Source organism: Camelus ferus, chromosome 13, assembly GCF_009834535.1.
Source record: "Camelus ferus isolate YT-003-E chromosome 13, BCGSAC_Cfer_1.0, whole genome shotgun sequence".
Classification (NCBI taxonomy): domain Eukaryota; kingdom Metazoa; phylum Chordata; class Mammalia; order Artiodactyla; family Camelidae; genus Camelus; species Camelus ferus.
The window spans coordinates 6,334,191-6,356,151 of NC_045708.1; the positions used below are offsets into that span (position 1 = coordinate 6,334,191).

Sequence of the window (21,961 nt, forward strand, 5' to 3'; positions counted from 1 at the left end):
TTAATCCAGTAAGACTGGTGTCCGTCCCACCAGTAGACCTTGAGGCCCAAGGTGGCAGGAGCTTCGACCTCCGGGGGACCTTGAGCTTCATTACACACATTGTAATGTACTAGCATGGTGCATGACACACCCAGAGGCGTCACACACACACAGGTGCCATGACAGTTTGGAGACTAACCATGTAAGGTCAAGAGGAGGGCGGTGGCCCAGTTCCTTGGAATCCCCACCCGTTCCCCCCGAGCAGGTGGAATAATCCTCTCGGTTGTTAGCACGTAAAAACTAGCTACACTGTGCACCTTGCGGCCTCTCTTGCTCCTTCGCCTCCTAAGACAGCCCACACTCTGTGGAGTGTTCAGTTTACTTTAAACTAAACACCCAACCCCGGGCCTCTTGGCTGCTCTTGCCTTCTGACACAGCCTGCACTGTCTATGGAGTGTAAATCTCTCAAAATAAATCTACTTTTGCTCAACTATGGCTCGCTCTTGAATTCTTTCCTTCACGAAGCCAAGGACCCTCACGTGGCGGGGCGCCCCCCAGGGACTCAGCAGAGACCTAGGACACGGCCATCCTCTCGCCCCTGCCACTGTTTTTCCCTGTATCAGAGGCAAGACTAAGCGAGGACACAGGGAGACAGAGACCATCTACAAGCCAAGGAGAGAGGACCGAGGGGACATGAAACCTGCTAGCACCTTGATCTCGGACTTCCAGCCTTCAGAAATGTCAGAAAATCTGTTTCTGCGGTTTAAGCCACTCAGCCTGGCACTTTATTCCGGCAGCTCACGCAGTGTAGGACACTATGTTCTCTAATGTTTGTGAATAGGGAGTCGCATTTATACCCACCCAGGCCAGGTTGTTCCTGAGTAGAGCTAACTGGGTGGCTGTCCAGTGGGCAGCTTCCCGATGCCCTGAGTCTCATCACATTGGCACAACCCTCATTGTCCAGAAGTTCGTGGGTTCCCAGGGGGCCATGACCACCACATCCTCTTTCAGGCCTCGGCATTAGTACAGCCTGGACCTGGGAACAGTAGCATTTAAACCTCTGTGTGAGACCAGGAGGGCTTGTTCACTTCATCGCGTCCTTAGATGTGCGTGGAATGTTTTACCAGCATCACTAACTGCTTTATCACCAATATCCTAACCCAAGGCTCAGTGAACTTTCTGCAAAGCGCCAATCAGTAACGTCACAGCTCTGCCTTTAGGAAAGCAGCCAAGGGCAATATGTAAGTGAACGGGCATGGCTGTGTCCCAACAACACAAAGAAATTTAAATTTCTAGGGGGAGGGTAGAGTGCAATGGTAGAGCACATGCTCAGCATGCATGAGGTCCTGGGTTCAATCCCCAGTACCTTTGTTAAAAATAAATAAGTAAATAAACCTAATTACCCCCCCCAAAAACCCCAAAAACAAAAACAAAAAAACCCAGAAATTTGAATTTCTATCATTTTCACCTGTCACAAAATGCTATTCTTCCAGTGCTTTTTTCCCTCAACTATCTAAAAATGTAAAAATCATTCTTAGTTTCCAGACCATACAAAAACAGGCCTATAGGCTGTAGTTTGAGGACACTTGTTCTGATATTTTTTTAATTCATTAGGCCAGCTGCATGAATAAAATGACCCAGAGTCTAACTGATTCATCAGGTTTTCTCCTTCAGCTCTTGTTGATGGATAAGATTCCTGTTGTCCAATCTGAGCTGTAAAGATCAAAGTTAAGCTGGGGCTGTTTCTGCAGAACAGACACACCCTCCACCCCTGAAAGAGGAGGAAACTAACAAGACGGCTCCTGAGTTGTTCAGGCCTGAAGGTCTAGCTCAACTGATCTTATGACCACCCGGTCTCCTCCCTGTGCACTCTTCTTAGAATAATGTATCCTTTTACCCTAGAGGTCTTTGCAAGAAGGTTGTGGACTGAACCTCAAGAAAATGAGCAGACCCTCCTGAATTCCTCCACAACAACAGCCAAGTTGTTATCAAGATGAAAAGAATGTAACACCCTATAAAACACCCTGGTTGTTATCACCTTTTCTGTTCCATCAAGTTTTTCTATAAAACCTCAAGACCCCAACCCCAAGACAGGCTCACAGGCTTCAAGGCAGGAGCCGGCTGTGCCTCCCTTTGCTGGGCACAGCAATAAAGCTGCTCTTTTCTAATTCTCCCAAAGCTCTGCCTCCTGCTCTCAATTCGGCTATTAGGTACAGAGACTGGTTTTTCGGAAGCACTCCTTGGGACGTTGATCCTGGAGTGAAAATACCCACCAAATCCACTTTCCCAGTTCCCTCCTCACTCAAGACTTGTGACTTGTGACTGAATCTGCTTCCAAAGTTCTGGGAATAATAGAAATGGGAACTGTGACCACGGGGCTGCCTGTGAGGGCCGGATGGGGGCCAAGTCCCTGCACGGTGTCCCTGACAACCAAAGTTGAAGTACCAGCTCTGCCCCTCGGTTGAAAGATTGGCTTGTCCCTGTGGTTGCCTAAGTAGGACTGGCCACCCCGGGCTTATCCTAGAGCATCAGCTGAACCCCCGTCCTCCCCCAGGGGAAAGCCCTTGGAGTGAGAGGGGGAAGCTGGAGGGAGGAACATCTCCAGCCCTCACAGTACAGCAAGTTCCCGGGACCACTGCCAGGACCAGCCGGTCTCCCAGGGATGGGCAAACAGACAGAAAGGAAGCAGCACCAAGTCCACCCATGCATTTAAAACCTCACTGAACACTGAACAGAGGGGTGAATCTCACCGCAAAATTTTTTTAACAGAGATACTGGGGGTTGAACCCAGGACCTCGTACTTTGCTAAGCATGCACTCTACCACTGAGCTGTACCCTCCCACATCTCACCTCAGTTTAAAACAAAGACAAAAATACTAATACCCACACTTCAAAGGGAGACCTGGTCTGAAATTCACAGATGGTTTTAGAGAATTAAGTGTTATTATTTCCACGGACCCAGGGTTACTGACCAGCTTTTCCACCCACGGTTCTCCCTTGAGCTGAGACGGGGAGAGGGAGGCTGGCGACCGTCAGGACCTTTCACGACTCTGTTATCTACTCATTTTATACATACTTCCTGGGCTGGGCACCAGCAGGGCACTAAATACTAAAACAGGAAAGGCCAATGTAAACAAATGCTTTCCTGACGGGACTGCGGGGTGTCCTGGGGGCGCAGGCGGAGGAATGCTCAGCAGAGGAGGGTTTGCGGAAAGAGACCAGCAGGGGCAGGGGCTCCCCACGGAGGTGACATTTGAGGGACAGGGGAACAAGTCCCAGGCAAAGACACAGCACATACAAAGGCATGAAAGCTGAAAGAGGGTCACGTGGCAGAAGACTCTGGAAGTGTTGCCGGAGGTAGATTGTGCTCTGAGGTGGTGGATTTGAGCTCCCATTCAGCTGGGAGCCTTAGGATGGGAACCCTGCAAAGCCATTGCTGAGGGGGTGGGACTTCAGCTAGGCCCCGCACACTGCCCCCAGGACTATTTAACTTAATGGGATTAAACATTGTCAGGGACCCACCTGCGTCCCTGCAGCCAACTCCAAAGTCATGGGCAGACACTTCTCCCGCAGGCCCCAACGAGGACATTCCCAGGCTGTGGAAACACACACGGTTGGAAGGAACCAAGAGCTGGTCCCCCAAAGCAACCGTGATAGACACCCAGCTTCCATGCCCACAGGGACATTCTTTTTTTTTTTTTTATGTATTTATTTTATAATACATTTTTTAAATTGAAGTATAGTTTATATACAATATTATATTACAGGTATACAATATCTTGATTCACAAGTTTTTAAAGGTCATATTCCATTTATGGTTATTATAAAATATTGGCTACATTCCGCATGGTGTACAGCACATTCTTGTGGCTTTTTCTATGCCTGATCATTTGTACCTTTTAATCCATCACTTCCATCTTGCCCCTCCCCCTTCCCTGTCACCACTAGTAACCACTAGTTCTTTTTCTACATCTGTGAGTCTGTTTCTTTTCTGTTATATTGTTTGTTGTATTTTTTTAGGTTCCACATATAAGTGATCTCTTAACAGTATTTGTCTTTCTCTGTCTGACTTACTTCACTCAAGATAATGCCCTCCGAGTCCATCCACGCTGTACACCAGAAACTAACACAACAATTTAAGTCAGCTGTACTTCAATTAAAAAGCAAGCAAACAAACAGCCCATTTAAAATACGGGCAGAAGAACTGAACAGACATTTTTCCAAAAGAGGACATGCAGATGGCCAACAGGAACAGGAAAAGTTGCTCAGCATCACCAGTATCAGGGAAATGCAGATCAAAATCACAATGAGACATCATCTCACACCTGTCAGAGTGGCCATCATCAAAAAGAACACAAATAACAAATGTTGGCAAGAATGTGGAGAAAAGAGAACCCTGGTGCACTATTGGTGGGAATGTAAACTAGCAGCCACTATGGAAAACAGCATGGAGGTTTCTCAAAAACCTAAAAATAGAACCACCATATGGCCCAGCAGTTCCACTCCTGGGCATACATCCGAGAAAAACAAAAACATTAATTCAAAAAGATACATACACCCCACTATTAGCAGCAACATTCTTTATAATTGCCAAGATATGGAAGCATCCTAAGTGCACATCAATAGATGAATGGATAAAGAAGATGCTGCATATATATGCAATGGAATACAACTCACCCATAAAAAAGAAGGCCATTTTGCCATTTGCGGCCCTTCATTCACTTCTTTTTTTTTTTTCACTTCAAAAACCAGAATTTTATAACTAGCATAAACATTTCCATTGCATCAAAAGCAGCAAAATACCTAGAAATAAACTTAACCAAGGAGGTTCCCTATACTCTGAAAACTGTAAAACTTTGATGAAGGAAATCAGAGATGATACAAGAGTTCTTGTGCTCTTGGACTGGAAGAATCAACATTATCAAAATGGCCACACTACCCAAAGCAATCTGCATATCCAACGCAACTCCTGTCAAAATACTCACGACATTTTTCACAGAACTAGAACAAATAATTCCAAAATTTATATGGGACCAAAGACCCCCCATGGGAACATTCTGAGCTGCATCCCACACAGGTCTCCCTGGGGTCCCGGCAGGATTTCTCCCCGCACCTCCACAGTAGTAACAGCTCATCAGCACTTGCTAACCCTTCCTCCCTCCCCTCCCCTCTCTGCACAGCCTGGGACCACCTCCCACACAAACTGCCCTCCCCCAGGCCTTGTCACAGGCCCTGCTCAGCAAGATGCAACCTCACCGAGCCTCGGTTTCCTCATCTGTAAAATTACCGTGGGTCACATGACCTACCTTACTTATCAACCATCAAACTCTACTCCCTTAGTGCCCTCAAGTGCTCGTGTTGGGAATGACCTGTCCCTGTCCTGGACCCCACCGTCTAGTGGGAGAGTTGTAAGGAAGGAGTGGGCCAAGTCCCAAGGAAGCAAAGGGTCCACATCTAACTCTGAGCAAGATATGTGTTGGGAAGATTCTGAGCAATCTGGTGAAGTAAGTATCGTAAGTATCTTTTTATAAAGGAAGAATGTCAGGTTCAGAGACAAGTGGTAACTCACTCCAAGTCACAGCCTGTAAGTGGCAGAGCACACAGTGACGTGCTCTTTCATGATCATGGCCATGGCCCTCTGATAATGAAAACGCAGCTTCTCCCCCTTCCCTATGCCTGCCTTCCTCCTCCCTCAGCACAAAGTGGGAGTGATCAATGGGACAGTAGCTTATAGATCAGGGAGAAACAATGGGGGTGTATTCTGCTGAGAGCCCCTAATCCAGTCCTGGGGAGGGGGGATTGCAAGACAGACTCTGGAGCCCAGCCACACTGGTTCAAAGCCTCTGTGCCTCAGTCATCTCATCTGTAAAATGGGGGCAAGCATAACAGCTTCCACTTCCTGAGGTTGTTGAGACAAGTGAGTGAGTTCACACAGGTTCAGGCACTTTATAATTGTTAGCTAGGATTTTGGGTCCCTTCTACAGACCTGCCCCCTCCCCTAGACTGGGGCCAGGGCAGCAGCAGCCCAGCTCTGACCTACTTAGACTGTGGGGCTGCCAGACCTGCAACCGGAGCCAGCTCCCCTGGGAGGAACGTGGGATAATTTCCAGGAGCTAATGAATTCTTCAAACCCCCAGGGTTTGTTGGCACATCACCCCTGCAGCCCTCTGAACAGTGCCCTGGTTCTGCCTCTCTGGATGAGGGAGAAGTGACCCATCAGAGCCTGAAACTGTTCTGCTTCACTGACAGTGCCGGGACATGCAGGCCATCTGCACCCTCCCATGCATCTGCAGGGACCCGCTGGGACTCCCAGCCCTGCTCTTGTGTCCTGTCTTCCAACTCCCCTGCGTCTCACAGGAAGCCGGAGAGAGCGGTTATTCCCCTAAATTCTGTAAGGTACAACTGAGCTGAAGATGCTCCAGGAGAAAGAGCTCTTCTCCACTCAGCTTCGCCAAGACGAGTCCTCAGTGCCTTTCTCCTGTGTGCGTACGCAGGCGGGTGGGTTTCCGAGCAGGGTGAAGGTGAGCACTGGGGTCTGACATCCACAGTCATCAGTGCTAGATCTGGGACAAGCACTCAGGTCGTCGACGTTGGGCTCACTCTTTAAAATCACAACCCATCCAGGCTAGGCCAGAACAGCCAGCGTGATGGCTAAGAAGTCCGATGAAGGCAGAGCAAGCCGCGTCCCCACCGCGTCCCCACCGCGTCCCCACTGCGTCCCCACCAGTCTAAGGCTGTAACGTGTGTGCTCCCCACTTCATGGTACCCGGGCTCAGAAAACCAGCTGTCTGCCATGGGAGCCTTGGTCTCTATCCCCAGCCCTCACCCAATCCTCACACATCCTATCATTTGGAGTTTTCCCCCTAAAGAAATTTATAGTCCTTTCCTCTGCCCACTATGCCATGATTCTAGTCTAGGCTACCATTCTATCTTGTCTGCACCATCCAAACCTCTCCCCAATTCTAATCTTCCACCAATCAATTCTTGGTGCACACAGCAGCCAGGAGCATCTTCTGCAGATGTCTTCTTGGGTCACACCACTGCCCTTCTGAAACCCTTCAGTGGCTTCCCATTACCCTTGGGATAAAGTGTAAAACTCTGAGCCATCTTGGTCTGACCTGTCATCGTGCATTTCAAGGGATACAAATAGATATTGGTGAGAATCCTGGTACCAACTACTGTGTATTCAGGTACTGACCATGGGCAGGGCTCTAAGCCCTTTATGTGTCCTACCTCGGACCGTGTAGCTGGGAGGCTAAGCGTATTCCCTTTCTTCAAATCCCAGCTCTGCCACTCACTAGCAAGGCCTGCTGTGCGACCTCTCCGGGATGTAGTAGGTGGGGATACAATCGTAGTTCCAACAGAAAGAGTCCTGGAAGGACTTAGAACAGTGCCTGGAACATATTAAGTGTCAGCAGAATTATCATTATTAATCTTCACCCTGGAGTAGTTACCATGATGAGCTTGGCTGAACAGGTAGGGTAACTGAGGCTCGGAGGGATTAAGTAACCTGGCAGTTGGGCAGCTCGGCCTTATGTTCTGCTGCCTCTCGGCAGCTGAGACAAAGGCAAGAGTGGGAGGGAGGGAGGAGGGAGGGAAAAGGGCATCGTCCACCCCAGCGGTGCCTGCTCAGCCAGTCAGACAGTCCAGGAAAGTTCCAAGCATCATTCAAAATATATCAGAAACACAAGTCTGGGCCTCCCAGAACTGACCTTTTACAGAAGGTGCTTTTCTTCTAAGAAATGGTCAGGGAAACATGGGGGCAGGGACAACGGGCTCACAAAGCATTTAGAAAAAACAGGTTCCAGCCTGGTGGACAAGGAGCGGGAGACCCACCGGCAGTGGCCTATGACTGCTGGAGCCAGAACAATACGGCCTTTCATTAGCAAGAAGGCTTTGCTTGTAAAGCCTCATTAGGACTGTAACCGGAAACCCAGCTTAGGCTAGGTCTGGTCAAGGGAAAGGAAAGGAGGGAGAGTGGCCACCCTGCTGGGCGTGTGTCCTTTGCCCCCAGTAACACCACCAGTCCCTGTTTCCCTTCAGCCCCTCGGTGGGTACAGTCCTTTCAGCATCTCCTAAGAGGAGAGAAATGGCCCTGGCCCAGCCTCAGGCTCTGCAGAACTGAACCCTTCCTTAAAATTCCCTGTGAAGAAATGAAATCCTAGCTCCTGGGGGGTGGGGGGGGTGTGTGTGTGTGAGAGATGTTTTTCCAATAGTATCCTTTTGCAGAAAGAGGATAAACAAGCAATTAGGGGTTTGACAGCCATCTGTCAAAGCAAAAAGAAACTGGTAATAAGACAGCGGGAAGCCTCAGGTTTGGTTACCAAAAACCCAAAGAAGACCCACCTTGACACCCCGCCAAGTCTGGGAGTGGTCCCCGTCTGGAACTCAGCAACACCTAAGTGGATCTCAAGGTGTAACTGTACTATGCCCTTCCTCAAGTCTAAACTTGATATGATGTACATACATGTATATATGTAGTCTGTCTTACTTTTTTCTCTCTAATCACTTTTATTGAGATATAATTTACATATAATAAAATGCACCCACTTGAAGTGTAACTTTTAATGAGTTTTGACAAATGTACACACCCTGACCAGGATACAGAACATTTTCATCACCTTAAGTATTTCCTCTTTGTAGTCAATCCTCTTCCCAGCCCCAGACCCAGCCCCAGCCCCAGCCCCAAGTATCTACTGACCTGCTCTCTGTCACTGTAGATCAGTTTTGCCTTCTCTAGAATTTCATACAAATAGAATCATGTACTCCTCTATGTCTGGCTTCTTTGTTGTTGTTGTTGTTATTGTTGTTGTTGGGGTTTTCTGACACTACTGTGAATAGAATTTTTTAAAATTTCATATTCAAATTATTCACAACAAACAAACAAAAAAGTATTTCTTGTGTATTGACCTTGTCTCCTATGATCTTGCTAAATTCACAAATTAGTCCTAGAAATTGTTACATAGATTCTGGTAAACCATTACATCAACTGTGACTAAAGACAGTTATACTTCTTCCTTTCCAATCTTTATGCATTTTATTTCTTTTTCTTGCCTTATTGCACTGACTACAACCTTTAGCACCATGTTGAATAAATGGTAAGAGCAGATGCCTTTTCTTGTTGCGGATCTTAGGAAGGCAGGCAGGCAGTCTTATGCCATTAACTATGATGTTAGCTGTAGTTTTATTGTGATACCCTTAATTCAGTAGGAGAATTCCTTGCCCCAGTTTGCTAAGAACTTTACCAGGAATGGGTCTTCAGTTTTGTCAAATGCTTTTCTGCATCTATTAACAAGATCACCTGGTTTTTCTCCTTTATTCTATTCATATGCTGAATTATATTGGTTGATTTTTGAATGTTAAACCAAGTTCTCATTACTGGGACAGATCCCGCTTGGTCATGGAGTATTATCCTTTTTTATCTATTGCTGGATTTGATTGCTACTGTTTCACTAAGAAATTTTAACTATTTTAACCCCTGCTGTACCCCCAGAGCCTACAACATTGCCTTGAACAGAGTTAGTGCTCAATAAATATATCTTGAATGAATGAGTCAGATAGCTTCCTTGATGTGGGGGTCAAAGAACCTAAGCGTTTCAGCATTTTGTCAGAAATGTCCAGACTTCACTCTGAAAATGTCCCAGTCTTCACTCCCACCAACACATACACCAGGGGATGAATGCTTTTCATTCAGTTCACTGCAATATAGCGCAGCAACATGGCCTGGTGGCCACAGCCACAGTCCCTTGGCTGAGCAGTAGTGAAGAGAAGAAAGAAGCACTTGATTTCCCCAGGCCAGGGGACAGCTTCACAGAGGTGATTTCAGAGCTGGTCTCAGAGGAGGTCCAGAAGCAGTCTGGCCAACAGAGGAAGGGGGCCTCCTAAGCTACAGCATGCTCCAAGGCACGGAGGCATGACAGGTTGTTGCATCAGCCACTAACTAGCTGTGTGACCTCCGGCAAATCTATCCTGCTTATCCATAAAAAGGGAATGAAAACAACAGGGCTGCCGAGCATTGTGAGTATCCAATAAGAAAAATACATGAAAGACCTTGAAAAAACTCTAACATGAAGACAGCGTTACTATTAACAAGCTGTTTATGTGTCCAGCACAGCCAAGACTGACAGTCCTTGGGGAAAGAAGGCAGGAGGCTGGGTGCTGCTGTGGCGTTAGAAGCCTGGGTCCCAGAGGGGAGGGTATAGCTCAAGTGGTCGAGCCCATGCTTAGCGTGCAGGAAGTCCTGGGTTCAATTCCCAGTACCCCCTCCAAATAGAAATAAATAAAGCTAATTACCTCTCCCCTCATAAAAACAAAACAAACAAACAAAAAGAAGCCTGGATCTCAGCTTCAGACACCTCTGGGAGAGGGCAGCCAGGATGGAGGGCTTTGCTCCAAAGATGGCATCTCCTTGGGCTTAGAATCCCACCCAGATGGGAACAGCTCCCTCCTGGTTAACTGGGTTGCGTTACTGTCTCCTGCTTTCTACTCATGCCTTATAAATCATCTTCTGCTAAAACCAGCACTGACTTCCTGAGCAACTGAATCAAGGGATTTGGCAAATCCAGGAAACATGAAGAAACACCTTTCTTTTTTTCCTGCCTGCCTTATTTCCTTCCTTCCTTCTTTTTCCCCATAAATGGAGCACTAATATGACTTTCCCCCTTTCTAGAGGAAGTAATGGCTTTAATATACAGTATTCATTGTGTTTGCATTTTGGATGACTGCTCCTAAGAGATGTTTTAAAAGAGTTCCAGCAATCAAATACCTAGCTCCTGCATTTACACACAATTTCCCTTCTACTTAAGCTCTAGTTGTGTTTACATACAGGACATCTAGCAGCTTGGTCTGGGCAAGGTACTGCTTTTAGCAGCTCTGGGAGATTGAATTGAAAACAAAGTGTTGGTATATTCTGTACCCAGTGCCTTCGGAAGGGGATGAGAGTGGAGGACAACAGATTAAAGGGGTGGCATGTGAGAGCAGGTAGAAGATTTTTGCTACAGAGTAGGTGAGAGACATGAAGACTTGAAACCAGAAGCAGCAGAGGAAAGAACAGAGAGAGTGAAATGGCTTTGGGAGAATTTCAGGAGATAGAAGTGCCAGGTGGACTGGGGAGAGAAAGAGACAGAGAGAGGAGTCCAAAGTAACAGGAACGTTTCTGGCATTGGTGGCTGTGCAGATGGTAGTGTCACCATCCTCCCGGACAGGAAATACAAGCGGCAGACAAGTTTGGGGGAAGGGAAGAATGAAGTGACGAGTTCTGTTCAGGACATGTATTCATTAGTATCTTGGGCATTAACCTGCGACAGATACCTTGTCAGGAAAAACCCTAAACAAAAGAAAGAAGATCCCTGCGCTCCTAAAGCTTACACTCCAGGTGCAGAAGGATAATTCAAACAGATAAAGCAATAAAGTAACTGCAGAAGCCTAGATGAGGAAATTAAACAGAGTCATGTGGTAGAGGTAGAATAAGCTGCAAGGATGGCCAGGAAAGTCCAGCGTGTGACTTGGGAGTTCAGGTGCCAGGCTGAGTTTGACAGTGATCCAAGGACACACAGGTAGAAAAGCAGCTTGGATATAGAAGGTTGGAGCTCAGGTTCCTAGGCTGGAGATGGCCAGAAAAGAGGCCAAAAAATGTATCGCAGGGATAACTCTACTTCTAGAAAAGTAAAAAATACACAAAATGATACCACGGGTACACTGAGGGTTTAGGCTGTTTGGATCTTGTTTTTCCGCTAGACTGGGTAATGAGTACAGAGCTGTGAGATGACGTATGCAATTTATATACATTTTTACACAGCGTAACTATCACAAAGTGAACTTGACTAAAAAAGGGGGTGGAAGGCCAGGCGCAGGGTCCACTAGGGTTGACCAAGCCCAGTTTCTCCAGGGACCGGGCAGCCTCAGCCGGTTCCCACTCCACGGGCATTGGCTCAGGCCGGCCCCCACCCCAAGCGGTGCAGTCGCCCCGCCCACGTCCTACCGCCGGCCAATGGGAGCGCGGAATCCGGGCCCACACCCCCGCCGCGCACCGCCCCGGGCCCGCGCCGCCGGGTGACGTTACGGCCCGGCCCCCGCACGTGACGGCCGCGCGCCGGGCTCCCGCTGGCTGCCGGGCTCGCGCCGCAGAGGCCGGTGAGGCGCCGGCGGCCACGCGGCGCAGGGCGCGGGCCGAGGTAGCCGGTCGTGGGGGCGCGCGCGCATGGAGGCGGCGCCGGCGGCCGCCTGAGGGCCCCGGGGCGAGCGGAGCGGCCGCCTCGCGCATCCGTGGAGTCGCCTGGAGCGGCCTGCACCCGGCGGCGGCGGCGGCGGGCCTCGGAGCCGGCGCGGCCATGGCGACGGGCACTCAGCAGAAGGAGAACACGCTGCTCCACCTCTTCGCCGGCGGGTGAGTGTCCCGGCCCGGCCCCTCGCCCTCGGCCCCGCCCGCGCCCTCGGTGCGCCCGGGCTAGTCACCGGCCTTCCCTGGGCTGAAGCGCCGTTTCCCGGAGAAGGAACTCCCGGCGTCGGCGCGGTGGGGAGGCCCGGGGGCGCGGGGACGCGGGCCCTTTCCCACCCTCCCGGCCGCACCCCCGAGGGTGATTTTACCTAGCGCCCGCCGCGCTCCCACGCCCATCCCCCTTCCCACGGAGTCTCCAGCTTTTTCTCCTTTCAATTAGTGGCCAGTCTGACTACTGTCACTTGGGGGCGGTCCTGCCGGGCCACGCTGCACCTACTGTCCGTCTGCCTGGATTCATCTCCAGGGCCTTTTCCCGAAGGCCCTGGGCAGCCTTGTGGGTGCTCGGTTTGGCCCCGGAGTTCCTCAGGGTAGCGCAGGGACGAGTTTAGACGGTGAAGAGGGCTGTAGCCGTTGGGCATCTGTGGGGCCTGGAAAGTGCTCGTGAACCGTGGGATCAGCAACCTGTGGGAGGGCTCATGGGGACATCGGGACAAAGTGAGGTCAGGGAGGTGCACTGAAATGCTTCTCACCTGCTGGTCGAAGCGTCCAGCGTCAGAAGCAGCATAATTCTAAAATGTGCCCTGTTTTGAAAGCTTCATTAGTTTGATCGTCGCCTTATCTTTTTCAGTGGAGGCAACGTGTTTTTAAGGAGGTTGGGTGATAGGGGTTTAAGAAGGGAGCTGGTGTTTTGAGTTTGTTTGTTTGTTTTTCTAGGAAATAGAAGTTGAAGTGTATTTTAGTATTAGTAATTTTTTTTTCCTTTTAATACAGCCGGTGACTTTGGGTCCGTTTGGAGTCTTATTTGAGGACCTCAGAGGCCTGCCACAGCAATTTTTAAGTGTAGGACATTCTGCACACAGTAGAATTTATTCTGGATTATTATTTTGATATGAGTATTTTAGTTGCAGCTCAGTACTTTAGTTGCTACCCAGGTATGTTCCTTATTACAAACAAGTAACAGTTGAGAATTTATCTGCAAAAATGACTATGATGAAAGTGTTCCTGAACTCTTTGTACTTCTTATTATAGTTGGTCACACAATTACTTTGTTTCTAGGTCCAAAAAATTTTGGTTATTCCTCATACATAGGAAGGATTTCTCATTCATCTCTTCCTGTCATTCCTTTTCTGTCTTTAGCTTCACCTCCGCATTAATATTTACTTTGAGACTAACAGGGTTTGGGGAGGGGGATTCCTAAATCAAGACAGTATATTAATTTGTCATTTTGGGGAATTTTAAAACAAGCTGGCCTTGTAATTAAAGTTATTTTTCAAGCCAAGAAGAAAAAATTTTTTTCACTAATTTTATACTCAGCGACTTAGATTTACTGTATTTAGCAAGGTGGTCTTTAAAAAAAAAATTATTCCAAACTGGGAGAGTTACCTGCTCTGGAGCAGCCCTGGTGAGGCTTGCTGCGTAATTGATGGCCGTGTCTATGTGAATCTCCCGCACGCCCTTCACAGTGCCCTCTGGCTGCTGATTCTCCTCCCGGAGCACCAGCCTCTTACTCTGTGATGGAGGAAAACTGCAGTGGCCGTCACAGCTCGTCTGGACTGATTAAAACGTGGAGTTTATTACGAGAGTGCCTGAAGCCGTTGTGTTTAATAGATTTCAGTTCCTTCATTAGCAGCAGTTCAGGATTACTTGCAGGTATTCAAAAAAGGAGATAAATCTTTGAAAAGGATGCTTTCAGAGTAACCAATTGGATTTTGACTCATTCCCACTAGAATATATTACTTCCATTTCTTTTAGGGAATAACGTTAAAGGAGCTAAGTATTGAATGGGTATATCGTGCAGCGGTCCCACCCTGTCTGGTGGAAGACTGCTGCTTTGCTCTAAGTAACTGGCTTCCGCTGTTTTAAGCTGGCATCTTTCCAGAGAACTAAGTTTGCATCCTTTGAAAAGAAATCAGAACCCTTGCTTTTTATCGGGGGCTCTGTCACATTTCTCCTGTTTATTGAATAGCCGTTGGAAACCAACATCAAACAAGTTTAAAGCTACACTAATTAATGATACTGAATGCATATTTTTATCAGGTATGACAGGACTATGAATAGTTGAAAATTAATTTTAGATCTTGGAAAATAAAAACTATACCCAGAACAACTCACAGTCTTTTAAATTTCTTAAATTTTTTTAAAGCGGTGTCGTGGGTTCTTTGCAAAGGTGAAAATGCCCCTAAGTTAACCTGTAATAGTCATCTTTTAAATATAGTGTTGCTCTTTAAGAAAGAAGAGAACTGAAGGAGAAATCACCCACAAGCCAACACCTAGAAATAAGCACTTTAGAATAAGATCTATGCGTGTTTTGTATGTGTACCAAGTGTAATGTCATAGTTAATTTTTAAATAGTCTCATTCTTTATGTTGCTTCCTTCTTAGGAATATGCTGAGTTTTGATGGCAGCATGGTAGTGGATTCTCAGAGTATACCCTGAATGAGTCTTTACTGTTCAGTGGTTGCAGTGAAGAAGGCAAACAGTTTCCAAGCCCAGTGACTGGAATTCAGTGAGGATACTATAGTCATTTATGACTGGGCTACCTAATTTATTCTGATTACCTAATTTCTTTCTAATTTCTCATTGTCAATTTTTTGCTAGTATAAACTGGACATCCTTATGTGTACATGTGCGGTCATCTGATTGTTTCTTTAGGATAAACTGTAAGAAGTACTATTGCTGAGTGAAAACACATTTTTAAGGCTTTTGATACCTACCAACACATTTATAAGCCACCTCTTAGGGTGGGTTGCTTCTTTATGAGCAGACCTCATTCATTTGATGTTATTTTTAGTAACTTTAAGGATTCTACTGTTTTCTGCTTTCTTCCCTCCTATCCCAAAATCTGTATAGTATTGTTGTCGAAACAAAAAACTTACTCAAACAAATTTCATTGTTGCTACATAGCAAAACCTATTATTCCTTTACTACTGTTTAAACCATCTCTTTAAGAGAAACTCCAAAGTGTCTAGGCTTCATGTCTGTTGAGAAAAATCTCTTGAACTTTCCCTATGAAATGACTTGGGGGTTCTGGTTGTCCATGTAGTGGCAGTGATGCCCTTCACCTGCTGAACAAGCAGCAGCGTGGCAGGTGGCGGTTCAGGAGAATACTCAGCCCCTGAAATAGCTGTACTAAGCTGTCCTTAGATTTAGAGGTGGATGGCCTGGATTATGGGCTTTGGCTCTTATTTTTATGGCATGATGTTTTCTTCTGTCATTAAATATACGTATGTAGCCTTTAAAGTGTATTTTAATAGGAATATGGTATGTCTTTAAGGTTTTAAAATATACAGTCTAAGGTAAGTGTTCACAATTCAGTATTTCTCCCCTTTATGGACAGCTGTCACCTGGTATACTCCTGTCCTGTGCTTGTCCCTACAAATTTAATCTGTGTCAGCTAATGGTTACTTTTGAAGTGTTAGACACATGTTAATGTATTTGCTAGGAATTATGTGGAGAAGATGCAAGACTTAATTGAAATGCTTAAGGAAGTTTTGATAAGACATATAGTGTGCACATATATTTTAGATAATGCTTAGTTATATGAGTATATGAAGGATATAAATTGATTTTGCCCAGTGTATTTCATATAGGTGACAAACATTTTTTTAAGTGTGTTGTGTTTGAAAGATTCCTGCTAGAATTGAAGCTTCATGTGGGTAGCACCCATGTCTGCTTTCTTCACTGGTGCATCCCAGTTACAGTTCCCCACGTGTCAGAATTACTTCATCCATACTCATTTAATGATTAACTAAAAGAATAAAAGATACTGTGCATCTTACCTAGAGGTATGGATTGATGTGGCCTGTTGAATTGTCCCAGATAAAGAAAAACGGTACTTTATTTGTGAATTAGGAACATGGTTCTGTAGTAGGATTTGCTGAAATTGTGTTGGCATAAAGTAACATTATTTTGGATTTGTGTATTTGTGAAAGATACTGATTCTCTTCAGGTTCAGAAAATCCTGTAGAGTTTTTTTATTCAGGGTGCTATTTCAATTTTTTTTTCTAAATGAGGTAGAATTACAGAAAACAGCATCTAAAGGATGGTTAGCTGCATCAAAAAACGCATTTTGCTTTTATCAAGTGAATACAGAATTTGCATAATCAAAATCTTCTAAGCCTTATGCTACATACTCAAATAAAACATTCCAGAAAATTATGTATAAAGAGGCACTAGTTTTTTAGAAGTAGTGAAGACAGAGGTAGCAGATAAAAAGGGGAAATTACCAAAAGCTCCAAAGATTGGGATTACAGGGTGTCTGGCATTAGTGTTAGTTAGTAGAATCCATATTGTAGCTGTGTATAAACTGTGAGTCTGGAAACCAGTTTTTTATCAGTTGGGTTAGCAAATTGTAATAAAGAGCATCTTGGTTTTGGCTTCAGTGTCTAAAATGAGTGAGTGGATGTATAGAAAATAGAGGTTCTTGTTAAAAACATCTGGTTTTAAAAATTCTTCTTCTTGCTTGAAACTCGGAGTTAGAAGGTAAAGTATTTTGTGCATAATTTAACATTTTTGTCTCCGATCACATGAAAATAGTAGAAAAATCAGTGTGTGTGTATATATATATATATACACACACACGTACATATATATATATATATATATTATATATATATATATACACACACACACTATAGTAATAATTGTCCAGCTTTGTTCTGCTATAAACTGGAAGACAGGAGCCTAATTCATGGACAGAAAAAGCAAGCAAGGCCTATGTGGGCAAAGATAAACAGCTAAATACATCTTTTTTTTTTAATATATTTTTATTGAAGTATAGTCAGTTTACAGTGTTGTGTCAGTTTCTGGTGTACAGCACAATAGTTCAGTCACATAGGAACATACATTTGTTCTCATATTCTTCACTGTAGGTTACAAGATATTGAGTATGGTTCCCTGTGCTGTACTAAATACATCTTTATGTCATAAACACAAGACTTCGTTTCTCAGCAGGAAGGATAGAGAATGAGGGGAGGGACATTTTTATCAAAAAAAGAAAAAAAGTAGTAAAAGGGGAAAGGTGCAGGAAAATACCAGTAACAGATTTCTTTAGAAAATTAAGTAAATAGACTTCAGAGAGTTACTATTTCTTGTGACCGCTCTGAGACACGTGTGATTTAACTGCTCTTCGTGGCCTTTCTGCTACCCTAGTCAGACCTTTTGGATGGCTTTGCTGAATGGAATATCCCACAGAGAGTTCTCTGAACTTTGGCATCACTGACTAGAGCAGTATTTTAGGAGCGAAATTAAATTAATATCCAGGGGATTTCCTCATAGCTGTTAGAAACATAACCCACTAGAAGCACAAGTCCCATCTGCATTTTGGAAGATTACTGATAATAGTTAAACCCTTTAAGTACTTTCTTGGAAAGCTTGGGTGTGAATTTTTTTGTTGACTAGGCTCATTAGGAGGCTTTCAGTTGTAAGTAGTAAAAAATTCACTTCCAACTGGCTTGATTATTGGCACATAGACCTAAATTCCAGAGAGAGCACAGGCTTGGGAAGGTCTTATCTACATAGCTCCACAGCGTCACCATGGGACCCCACAGTGACTGCTCTGCTTTCCAGAAATATCTGCTTGATTCCAAGGTTGGTCCCTGCATGAACACAGAACAGCTTCCAGCACCTGCGGGTGTTTCTCCACCATTGAACAAGTCTTGAGCTTAACTCTGATTAGACCAACTTGGACGTGCACCCAGCTCTAAACCAGTGTTGCTCCCGGGGGGGTTACTGCTACTTATCGTGGGCTGAATTCTGTGCCCATCTCTGAACAGATGGCATGACGTGACGTTAAGTGAGTTGGGGCTAAACTAGACATGAGTTCAATCCCATTCCAAACTAAATGGCTTAAGAAAATTGGGATCTTGTCAAGACAGAGGAAGAGGAGAATAGATGCTGAGAGGCATCCAGCAGTATCCTCCACATTGGTCATACTGCCTTCAAATATGCTGTCCGTTTTACTGATCTGGAGCAGAGTTTCTCAACCTTGGTCAAATCATTATTTGTTTAGAGATCAGGGTTGTCCTGTACAGTATAGGATGTTTACCAGCATCCCTGGCCTCTACACACGAGGTGCTAGTACCCCCTCCCCCAATTTCAACAACCAAAAATGTCTTCAGACATTGCCAGGTGCCACTGGCTTGAGGACAGAGCTGCTCTGGTTGAGAACCACTGACTGGTCTAGAATAGTGGTCTTCAAACTTTGATCACACAACCCTGTGGTTAAAATGCACATCCCCATGTGTATTCATAGTACTCTATTAATTTTATACACATTCTGAAACATACACACAAAACAGAAATTAAATGGTGGGGCTTCTAAATAAAGTGGAATTTTATTTCTTTCTGTAATGTTTTCTTCCTGTATGCCTGTGGGTCACTGCATGTACTCCCTCACTTCGGAGATTAGTGGTTTAAAGTATCAGGATCCTATCAGAATCAGTTCCCTGACTGTGATGCTGACGCTGTGTCATCTCAGAACTCGATGTTGACTGTGACTTGTCCTGTTGTCTGAGCACTGGACTGCCAGGGCCCTCAGCTGAACCGAGAGGAGCCGGCTCTAAGACTCAGAAGGAGGTGGCGGAATCTGCCGTCTGCATTGACCACTGCACCAGGTTGTGTGGGCAGAGCAGGAAGGTTCTAATTGTCAGCATGGTGACCTGTAGAGTGTTGAGAGGCCTTTTCTGTCACTGTCCCTTTCCCTGTTATTAGCCCCTACCGGTCTGGGCTGTAGATGGAGTGAGGTTGTGAGGCTGAGAGGCAGTAGCTTGCCCTGTCCAGAGGCTCCCTGCAGGTGGGTGGCTGCTGCATTAGCCTGGGTCTGCAGGATGAGAAGGGACCGGTGTGGTGTGCTTAGGAAGGACATGGGGGTGACTTCCTACTGAGTGTCCATCTTGTTGCCTCATGGTGGCCATGGAAGGATGTTAGTGGCATTAGGGAGCATGGGGACCAAAGGAAGGAAAGACACCTAATCTGCAAGGTTCCCAAGCAAGTAAGGCCGAAGGAGTTTTGGGGGGGGACTGCTAGTAGGCCCAGTACAGGGTTTCCCAGTGTTGGGACTCTTGGTGAGATTGAACACCACCCCAAAGAGGCCTGCACAGCATTGTCACTGAAATCATAACATTCGCTGAGGCGAATTATGTATGTATATACTTGTATGTACACACGAGTGTACATAATGTACACAGCCAGGTGGACCCCCAACAAGACCGAGACTGTTTCCATAGGACTTCTTCTCCCCCTGTCCTTCTGCCCAGAGAACCCCAAACGGAAGGAAAGAAAAGGGTCCCCTCCTCCACCAAGCCCCATCCAGCCACCTATCTGACTGGCAGTGGTGGAAGCAAGTTTTGAATCAGATTTGAGATCGACGTTTTAGACAGAACAGAATTTGAAAAACTGGAAGTTACCAGGAAGTCATGGGTCTGCCTGTGACATCATTGATAGGAAAGGCAGGATTCAGTGGAGCACAGCTGAAAACCGGTGATGGTGGGGGGCTGTGAAGGACTCTCCCCTTTCCGAATTGAGACTCCTGAAAACTCAGTTAACACCTTTTGCAGAGTCACAGTGGGAAGGTCTTCATCCCTCCAGTTGACCTTGGTGAGAAGTCAGGCCGATGTTGAAGGTCTTGGCATCGAAGACTTGAGAACTGATGAGAACTTTTTTCTATAAAAAATATAGTTTGTTGTACTCTTAAGTGCTTTGGACCCAGCATGATTAAATATCTTTAGAAAATTTGGAAAGCCAATCTAGAGAAGTCAGTATTTTGATTTATATTGTCTATTATCTCCTCAGGTTGATGAATTGCCCTGTATGTGTTGGTTCATGAAGAAACAAAAAGCAGTTGAACTGAAAGATAACTTCTAAAATTCTACTATGAGATATCTTAAATTTCAGGAAGAATCTTCGGTGGGCAATTTAATTTAATATCAGAATCTGTTTTCTTCTGATTAAGAGTATTTTAGTGAATATGTATGCAACTCAGCTTGATTTAAGATCTCCTTTGGGTATTTTTCATCTAAGATTTTTTTTCCTGGTAGGTGAGGAAGGGCTTAGCTACCGAGTGGTTATTTCATACCGCTGTTGACAGTGTGCAGTGCTTTCCCAGGTTTCAGTTGTTTTCCCGTGATGCTCTGAGGCGGCATCAGCCCTCCTGCAGAGGAGGGAGCTGGAGTGCCTTAGCTCACCCCTGGCAAGTCGGAGACCACCTCCCCTACTCCTGCCCTGGACGCGGTGTGTGATGCATAGAACACTGGCTGTGCAGTGAGTGTGTCTTGTCACCCCCAGGAGGTGATCAGCCAGCTGTGCGCAGGCACATTTGCTTCCTTAGACAGGCACTGTCCTGCGGGCCATCCTCTGGTCAGTGGCATTGGTTTGGATGGCAGTTGGCCACGGTGAGAAGCACTGCTAACCTAGGGACAAAGCAAATGTTGTTGACTCGTGTCGTATTGAAACTTGTTGACTTTCTGATGAAAGAATTTACCCAAAGCTCTGTTTTTTTCAGTGACCTGGAGTCATGATATTGATTTCAGGTATGTCTTTATCTTACTCAAGAGCTTGTAGGTTTTCCAAAGTTTAAAATGTTATACTGCTTTTTAAGCACATGGTTATTATTTTAATAGTTAAGATCAATTTATTTTGTGTGAATAGACACAGATTTGGAAGGTGGTTTTTTGGGGTTTTTTTTTTTTACTTTTTTAAAATAATTCCCATCATACCCCATTTTCTTTAGATACATTCTAGTGCTTAGAGCACATTATACAGACCAACATTCAGTTGGGCTCACAATTTTTTCTTGATACAAAAAGACACATTCGAGTTTTAAAGTCCTAGTTGTCTAATCAACAATTTTCCATTTTGAAAGTGGATGGAAATAGTCTAAATAAGCTAACTGCATGTATATAGTACCTGTTTTTGCATAATTATCCCGAAGGGAAAACCATAGTACAGTTGGAAGAACACAGGCTTTGAAGACAGGATGTGGATTTGGGCTTCAGTTTAGACACTTAGTCACTTGTGGCTTCTTTGAGAAAGTGGATAACCTCATTGAGATCCAGGTTCCCGGTCTGTAAGGTCAGGATAGTATCACCCTACAAAATCCAGGAGAGTCAGACGGTAGTTGTTCGGTACATCAAGTCCTTCCTGCCGTGCTCCCTTCTCGTCCTGATTGTGGTTCTCTGTGTTGCTTTGTGGATGATGGGCTTTGGCCCACGGTTCAAAAAACACTGTGTAGACAAACAGTTCAGCTTAGGCTATATTATCATCATAATTTTAAAGCAGGGTTACCTAACTAGCCCAAAACAGCTGTTTTCCTCTCCTCCCCCTCTTCCCCTAATCTGTACACTTCATTCTCTTTCTTTCTGACATTCAGATTCTTCATGGTAAATTGAGGCTAAATAATAGTTCCTACCTCGTAGGATTGTTGGAGGATTGAATGTATGCCATGAAATAACCATTCAGTCAATGGTAGTAGTGCTGATGGCTCTTACCTAGCTCTCAGTTATCAGTTTTTTACCTGCTCTGTAGAACTAGGCTTCTGATTTTGAAATG

The 21,961-nt window shown here is 45.5% G+C and overlaps 1 protein-coding gene across 1 annotated transcript in view; it reads left to right on the top strand.

The window, feature by feature from the left end:
* The first annotated feature begins 12,060 nt into the window (after positions 1-12,060).
* SLC25A33 (solute carrier family 25 member 33) overlaps positions 12,061-21,961 on the top strand; it is a 28,283-nt gene continuing 18,382 nt past the window's right edge. Inside the window, exon 1 of the mRNA XM_032495140.1 lies at positions 12,061-12,364. Within this exon, the coding sequence (XP_032351031.1) occupies positions 12,309-12,364 (56 nt within the window). The 5' untranslated portion in view covers positions 12,061-12,308. The remainder of the gene's footprint in view (positions 12,365-21,961) is intronic.